Genomic DNA, 8,946 nt, shown 5'->3' on the forward strand with positions numbered 1-8,946 from the left:
TGCATTTCATGCAGCCCAGCAGGAAATGATGAGCCTTTAGCCCAGTTAAGGTCCAGATCAGCCAACAAGGAGGGTTGGCTGGCAGTGGCAGCTAATGTGTTAGGAACCAGACCCTAATTTGGAGGGACCTGGGATTGCGATGCTGACTTAAGATCTTCTTAATATCCTGCAATAAATGAATGTATTTTAGCTATTTTAAATTCATGGTCTCCTCAGCCATCTATCGAGGACGTCCCCCCCCCCCAAAGTAAACGAATGAGAGGTACAATGCAGTTTGTTGTAGACGGACAGTACTTTTGACTAATCAGGTTTCACTGCAATAAACACTGGAAACTGCTAAAAGGAATTTTAAGTAAAAAAAAATGACACACAGTCCAAGGCTGTGAGATGACCATTTTTTTCCTTCAGTGGTTCCAAGATCAACAGAAAAAAGCTCTCCATGCATTTCTTTTAAGCGTTTCTTTTCTAGTTCTATTCCACTTACACTGCAGTCAATCATTTAGAGACCTCAGCAAATAGTAAAAATATTTAAAATAAATAAATAAATCCACTTCAGCTCCATCTGCTCATTCTTGGAGCTTTCATTGAGTGGCTTCTACCAGTACAGTTAGACATTCAGAAATCCATTTCTGGTTCTATGCTATACAGATTCCGCTAGCTTCTGATACCTTCGTAGCATTTCGTAAAGTTGGTGTGTTAATGATCCTGGCTGTACCCTTGCTGGTTTTATTTGTTATCTTTAGTAATAGGGTGCCATACTGCAGCACACCCTTTCAGTAGGCCAGAGTAATCATTTAACCATTAATGATCTCCAGCTTAGCCTAACCCACCGCACAAGGCTATTGTATGGCTTAAAAATAGGATGATTCTCACCTCCTCGTAAATGTGCAACTGATATGTGTGTGATTGTGCGCACATGCACAGCGCTGAACCCAAAAGTGACCTGAAAACTTCATAAAACTTGCTTCTTTGTCTCACCCTTACCTCTCAGGGATTTTGCAAGAATAAACCAGGGTTCCCTATGAAACTGAAAATGCAAAAGCAAATATATATTTATATAGCTACACTTTTTACAGGCTGCTTTGTTGATTCCTCTGGGAAATAAGCACATGCCCACAGGAAAAAAGGGAGAAAATCAACAGAAGAAAAGAAGGAACTGAAAACTTCAAAAAAAAAACCAGGGATGGAATAGAGGAAGAGAAATATCAGCCAAATAACTGTACTTCAATGATTGTCGGTGACATACTGAGCAGAAATTATTTTTCATTCATTTTTAGGTGACTAGCAGTACCTTTTTAAAATCTGAGTGCATCTTTCCTAATTTCAAATATGTCTGCTTTTAGCCGATGGTCAAAAATCACTGTTCATTGCTGCCGCCGCCTTCCATTAATTCAGCTCTTTGCACAATTCCTCTCTCTCCCCCCCCCACCCTAGGTAATTTCAGATGATCCGTGTTGGGTGCCAACCACAGAGGAAGAGTATCTGCACTTTGGGGAGAAGGCAGACTCCGAGAACCAGGCCCGCAAGTACATGAATGCTGTAAGGAAGCGGAAGGGACTTTGTGTAGACGAGAAAATCGTGGAGCATGCTGAGAAGCAAAGGACTCTCAGCAGAAACAAATAGCTGCCTCCAATTCTGCTTCTCTGTTAAGTGCAGGTGAATTATCTTCTGTACCGGAGATTCAAAAAAAAGTCACCTTGGATGTACAATTCTGTATGGGTTTTCTTACTGTGAGTTGTCTGTGGCTTGAGTTTTAATAAACCTAAGCCTTTCCAACTTTTTTTCCTTATGATTATACACTACAGCTTCCTTGTTATATTAGTGGCTTGCAAACGTCCTACCTCCTGGGAACCTTTTTCACATCTCCTCGTCTGCCAAGGGATGCCTGCAAGGCTGATACAGAATCCCTGCATACCTTGAGTCAAATAGGCAGCAGCATTTGGTCAAATTTTAACCAGCTATAGATTGATCAACGTAGAACATTTTAATTTATTAGAATACTACCCCTGATTAATTGGCCAGCATTTTAAAAAAATTAAAAAAATAAGTATAAATTATTCTTTCATTTATTGTTTGTTAATTCAAATAGTTTTGCGCCTCTTCCAATGGCAAAACCTCCCCCAAGGCGGCTTGCAAAAGAAAATGGAATAGAGCAAAACATACCTGACAATTGCAATGTAGTCGAAGCACAATTCCAAGTATGCTTGGTACTTGGCCAGTAAATTATTCCTATTATTCCTAAAACAGTTGTCCCCTAAAATGGTAAAAAGCAGTAAGAAGATAACCTCTAAATCCATTAATCCCAAGAGTCATATCTCAGCATAGCTGCCAAGTTTTCCCTTTTCTCGCGAGGAAGCCTATTCAGCATAAGGGAAAATCCCTTAAAATAAGGGATAACTTGGCAGCTATGTATCTCAGTGAGAACAGATACGGGTCTTGAGAGCTCTACGAGTTTTCAGCGTAAGTACTTAACCATCTGCAGATTTTAATAAGTGCCACCTCAAAAGGTTTTCTGTCCTGTGTGGGAGTGGGAAAGGGTAGGCCTCTTCTAAGATGGTGTCTTCTGTGATACATGCCTGCATCACCAAGAACTGCTTCTGAACTGTGGTTTCATCTCATGTTCAAATTTATGTAGATTTAATCAGCTGAAACTTGCCTAATAAGAACTAATTTTGCAATTCTTTGTGTGTCTCCCTGGAAGTAAGTCCCACTGATTTAAATAGGGTTTCCTTGCTAGTAACTGTACCTTACTAAGTGCAACTTAAGATTTCTTTTAACTAGGCAATTGCCCACTTATTTCATGTGGGGTGCTGTCTTGGCCTCAGTGTTACCCTCTCCAAAGTGAGATATGCACCCACTGTCTGTCTTCAGTTGGAAACTTTCATTACTGATCTTTTTCAGTAATGAAAAAGCTTTTCAGTAGCTTTTCAGGCATGTCAGGATTAAAAAAAACCTTTCTTGAAAACAGTTGCTTTACATAAATGAGTCATTATTGCTCTCTCAATTAACACCTTGTGCTGTCATTGAACAATTTACGTACTTGCAGCAACGTCTTTTCTGCAGATTTGATATACTTGTGATTTAGATCCTGATAAAACTGTTGAGGCTAAATTGAGCAAAATTATTACTGCTCAGATGAAAAGGTCAGGACAATTAATACTCTGCTTTAGGAAGCTTCCATGGGAGATCTTATGTTGTGAACTGCCCTGAAATCTGCAGGTATAGATACAAATTAAGTTGATGGACGTATTTTCTCCCTCTCTTATAATATACTAGGACAGGCATCCCCAAACTTCAGCCCTCCAGATGTTTTGGACTACAATTCCCATCTTCCCTGACCACTGGTCCTGTTAGCTAGGGATCATGGGAGTTGTAGGCCAAGACATCTGGAGGGCCGCAGTTTGGGGATGCCTGTACTAGGAACTCGGGATCCCAAGTTGAAATTGATAGGCAGCAGTAGATTCAGGAGAGAGATGACTTAAATAAATTAATCTGCTCTCTCTAGTAAGCAACAGGGGAGAAAAGGAACGCTTAGGAAAACAAGGGTAAGGCTTGTTGGACACCCATGCCAGAGATGCTCTTTTAGTTCCAGATTATTTATAAATGTGTTGAGGAAAAGTGTTTTCTTCCCCCCACCCCACTGTCTGAATACATTTAAAAAGAAAACATGAAGACTACTGTTAAATCATTCTCTTGTGCTGTTGTTGTTTTTTAAAAGTGGACTGCATTCAGTGCAATTATTCTCTCCCTCCTACCTCAGTTAATATTTATAATCCAAGTTCTGGGTGTATGTGCTCTGGTAAGTAAAGGCATGTTCTTCCCCTGCTCAACAATCGTCCTGTTTGGAAACCCATCAACATTCCATGGATGAAAATAAAAGACATTGCTGCAGGTATGCTGCAGCTAAAGGAGCCCTGGATGGTTAAGTCCAGTCAAAGGCAACTATGGGGTTGTGGTGCTCATCTCTGCTTTCAGCCCGAGGGAGCTGGTGTTTGTCCACAAATAGCTTTCAGGGTCATGTGGCCAGCAGGACTAAACCGCTTCTGGCGCAATGGAACACCATGGCGGAAACCAGAGTGCATGGAAACGCGCCGTTTACCTTCCTGCTGCAGTGGTACCTATTTATTTACTTGCACTGGCGTGCTTTCGAACTGCTAGGTTGGCAGGAGCTGGGACAGAGCAACGGAAGCTCACCCTGTCGCGGTGATTCGAATCACCCACCTTCCGATCAGCAAGCCCAAGAGGCTCAATGGTTTAGACCAAAGCACCAGCCGCATCCTACAGGTCTGTAAGGGAATGCAACTGCGTTGTGCAGCGCCTGGTGTTTTACAGCAGTGTGTGTGTGTGTGTGTGTGTGTGTGTGTGTGTGTGTGTGTGAAAAGAAAATACACATAATGCCAAACATGCTTAATACCACTTGAGAACAGTGGCTTGTATTGAGACTCCAGTAGGACAGATGACTCTTCCTTTTTGTATTCTGTACACTTTTTGGTTGTAAGAGTAAAGAAGACTTCTGTTTTAATTCAGGGCAGGTGGAGAACTGATTCAGCTACCAGAAGCTTGGGAAATTGTTTGAGATCTCCAAAGGTTATGAGAAACACCTGGGGACTGGAATTCCCCTGTGATTATTACCACCTCCCACCAATTATTCTCCCTTGCATTTTATTAAATGGCCTCACTTGCCCGTTTTCTTCTCAATAGCATGCTTTTTCTTGCCTGGTTGGAATAGCCCAAAAAATGTATTTAAAAGACTGAAAGAGAGAGAGGGGATACCCCAGCCTCCCATGTCTCAGCCAAGAAATGATGTCATCTGTCTCACCATTCCTTGCTAAATTGCTCCGTCTGCAGCCTCTCCTGTTTATGGAAATAAAATGGATTTTTAATGAAGGGAAGGACTGAGTCCAATATTTTAATTGGCTAGCAAACCCTATGGGGAAAGCATTTTTAATGCCTGATAACAGCAGTATCGCATGTGCAGGTTTTTCACGTGAAAATGGTGTTATTGCGGGAAATAACCTTCACATGTGGATTTGCTCTAATCGGTCCCTTGCTAATTGCTCACTGGCATTTCCCAGTATGGGAGAGCTTTGGCACGATTCTGGCTTAAGAAAATATTCTTCTCCAGAGTGAAATGAGCCCAAATGTGTGCCTCTGCTCAAAATAATATTTCCAGAAATAAGCTCTGCATAAGAAGAAAAGTGTAGTAGCTACTTGAAGCCAGAGAATCTTGATTACATGATGCAATCCGTTCTCCCAGGACATCAGACCTTAAGAGCAATATTTTTGCCTGATGTTTGCATTGTCGTCCTTACATGATTTTTATTTTATTTTAAATTGTATGTCACTTTGGGAAAAACCACTGGGCCAGTAAGATACAATCTGAATCAAATCCCTTATGAATACACAGTGGAAGTGAGGAACAGGTTTAAGGATTTAGATTTGGTGGACAGAGTGCCTGAAGAACTATGGATGGAGGCTCGTAACATTATACAGGAGGCAGCAACGAAAACCATCCCAAGGAAAAGGAAATGCAAGAAAGCAAAATGGCTGTCCAACGAGGCCTTACAAATAGCGGAGGAGAGGAGGCAAGCAAAATGCAAGGGAGATAGGGAAAGATACAGGAAACTGAATGCAGATTTCCAAAAAACAGCAAGGAGAGACAAGAGGGTCTTCTTAAATGAGCAATGCAAAGAAATAGAGGAAAACAATAGAATGGGGAAAACCAGAGATCTGTTCAAGAAAATTGGAGATATGAAAGGAACATTTCGTACAAAGATTACCATAATCAAGGACAAAAGTGGTAAGGACCTAACAGAAGCAGAAGACATCAAGAAGAGGTGGCAAGAATACACAGAGGAATTATACCAGAAAGACATGGAGGTTTCGTACACCCCAGGTAGTGTGGTTGCTGACCTTGAGCCAGACATCTTGGAGAGTGAAGTCAAATGGGCCTTAGAAAGCACTGCTAATAACAAGGCCAGTGGAAGTGATGATATTCCAGCTGAACTATTTAAAATTTTAAAAGATGATGCTGTTAAGGTGCTACACCCAATATGCCAGCAAGTTTGGAAAACTCAGCAATGGCCAGAGGATTGGAGAAGATCAGTCTACATCCCAATTCCAAAGAAGGGCAGTGCCAAAGAATGCTCCAACTACCGCACAATTGCGCTCATTTCACACGCTAGTAAGGTTATGCTTAAAATTCTACAAGGCAGGCTTAGGCAGTATGTGGACCGAGAACTCCCAGAAGTGCAAGCTGGATTTCGAAAGGGCAGAGGAACCAGAGACCAAATAGCAAACATGCGCTGGATTATGGAGAAAGCTAGAGAGTTCCAGAAAAACGTCTACTTCTGCTTCATTGACTATGCAAAAGCCTTTGACTGTGTCGACCACAGCAAACTATGGCAAGTTCTTAAAGAAATGGGAGTGCCTGATCACCTCATCTGTCTCCTGAGAAATCTCTATGTGGGACAAGAAGCTACAGTTAGAACTGGATATGGAACAACTGAGTGGTTCAAAATTGGGAAAGGAGTACGACAAGGTTGTATATTGTCTCCCTGCTTATTTAACTTATATGCAGAATTCATCATGCGAAAGGCTGGACTAGATGAATCCCAAGCCGGAATTAAGATTGCCGGAAGAAATATCAACAACCTCAGATATGCAGATGACACAACCTTGATGGCAGAAAGCGAGGAGGAATTAAAGAACCTTTTAATGAGGGTGAAAGAGGAGAGCGCAAAATATGGTCTGAAGCTCAACATCAAAAAAACCAAGATCATGGCCACTGGTCCCATCACCTCCTGGCAAATAGAAGGGGAAGAAATGGAGGCAGTAAGAGATTTTACCTTCTTGGGCTCCTTGATCACTGCAGATGGTGACAGCAGTCACGAAATTAAAAGACGCCTGCTTCTTGGGAGAAAAGCAATGACAAACCTAGACAGCATCTTAAAAAGCAGAGACATCACCTTGCCGACAAAGGTCCGTATAGTTAAAGCTATGGTTTTCCCAGTAGTGATGTATGGAAGTGAGAGCTGGACCATAAAGAAGGCTGATCGCCGAAGAATTGATGCTTTTGAATTATGGTGCTGGAGGAGACTCTTGAGAGTCCCATGGACTGCAAGAAGATCAAACCTATCCATTCTTAAGGAAATCAGCCCTGAGTGCTCCCTGGAAGGACAGATCGTGAAGCTGAGGCTCCAATACTTTGGCCACCTCATGAGAAGAGAAGAATCCTTGGAAAAGACCCTGATGTTGGGAAAGATTGAGGGCACTAGGAGAAGGGGACGTCAGAGGACAAGATGGTTGGACAGTGTTCTCGAAGCTACGAACATGAATTTGACCAAACTGCGGGAGGCAGTGCAAGACAGGAGTGCCTGGCGTGCTATGGTCCATGGGGTCACGAAGAGTCGGACACGACTAAACGACTAAACAACATGTCACTTTGAGTTTACTGTCTGAAGAGGAGGAGGAGGAGGAAGAAGAAGAAGAAGGACTCATAATTCCAATAAAGAAATAAATATTTTAAGGGAAGGAACTTGGTGGAGCCCATCATTTGCATAAAAAAAGGCCGGCATCTCCAGTTAGGACTGGGAAACAGTGAGACCCCAGAAAGCTTCTGTCCTCCAGCAGCCAGACTCCAATTCCCATCATCCCTGTTGTCAGTGCTGATGGGAATTGTAGGGCAACAACCTCGGGATGGCTATCCCCACTGTTGACAAATACTAAGCTAGGCTGACCGGTGATGTTGAGTTTGGCTTTTTTGCAAGTTAACAGGAAAGGTGAAAAAAAGGAAATACATAATATATATTAATACAACCAACAGCATCAAGTCACACTAAGGATATAATCGCCATCAGTACATCTATCCATCCTTCAGATGTCCAAACATGTATTCCCACAAGATTGGCATTTATAGGAAATATGTTGAAATGCAGCCTGGACAGTGAGGTGCTCAGACGAACAGTGGGTGTTCATCCTTCCAATTCTCTTGGAGACCATAAGGGCTCACAAAATCCAGTTTTGCTGCCTACAGTTAATCCTTATACTACAGAAATATGATTTACAAGTACAGTGGTACCCCGGGTTACAGACGCTTCAGGTTACAGATGCTTCAGGTTACAGCCTCCCGGAAGTAGTAGCTCGGGTTAAGAACTTTGCTTCAGGATGAGAACAGGAATCGTGCGGCGGCAGTGGGAGGTCCCATTAGCTAAAGTGGTACCTCAGGTTAAGAACAGTTTCAGGTTAAAAACACACCTCCAGAATGAATTAAGTTCTTAACCGTAGGTACCACTGTACATGAATATCTGCAAATATCAAGGATTTCACCAATACAAAACTGATAGACAACCGTTTTAGACCGGAATAATTTATCTCTGGACGCTGGTTTTGAATCTGGGCAAATTAGCTGCTTATTTTTCTAAGGGGAAGCATTTGGTCTTTCGATACCAGGGCTCAGGGTCAGTTGTGCAGCTCATAAGGGATGGAGCACAACCGAGTTGCTATTTTCAACATACTGTTAATGTTGCTTGCTTACAGAAGGGCAAAGAGCCACAAGCAGGAATGCCATTGCTAAAAGAAAATTTTTAAAAAGTAAATTAAATCAATCTGAAATGACTTCACTTTTCTGCAAGAAGGATGTTTGTGAAAAGTGAGAATCTTTTTCTTCCAGCTGTAGGATAATGCTTAAATCTCCCAGCAGAAGCTCACTTCATCAAATCTGGCCTTGTTTGAAAAAAGTTTAGTCACCTCTGGCTTAAGCCTTTGAATAAAAATGTACCTGTTCAGCTCAAAAGAGCTTTTTTAAAAACACAGGGACAGCCTGTCTTTTACTGAAAAGCCTAATTTGCAGTCTCAACTAACCCCACAAAACAACAAAATGCCTAACCCCAAAACAGGATGACACTGATTTGCATGTTTGTGCAGATGCGATTTTGGCCACACTGG

At 42.0% G+C, this 8,946-nt stretch overlaps 1 protein-coding gene across 2 annotated transcripts in view; it reads left to right on the forward strand.

Moving 5' to 3' along the window:
- The window catches only part of EFL1 (elongation factor like GTPase 1), a 60,062-nt gene extending 58,282 nt beyond the window's left edge, over positions 1–1,780 (forward strand). For both annotated transcript variants that reach the window (XM_035130833.3, XM_035130835.3), the window contains exon 20: positions 1,435–1,780. In XM_035130833.3, the coding sequence (XP_034986724.3) occupies positions 1,435–1,623 (189 nt within the window). In that variant the 3' untranslated portion in view covers positions 1,624–1,780. The remainder of the gene's footprint in view (positions 1–1,434) is intronic.
- Positions 1,781–8,946: the final 7,166 nt, after the last annotated feature.

The sequence above is a fragment of the Zootoca vivipara genome, chromosome 13 (assembly GCF_965207765.1).
Source record: "Zootoca vivipara chromosome 13, rZooViv2.hap1.1, whole genome shotgun sequence".
Taxonomy (NCBI): domain Eukaryota; kingdom Metazoa; phylum Chordata; class Lepidosauria; order Squamata; family Lacertidae; genus Zootoca; species Zootoca vivipara.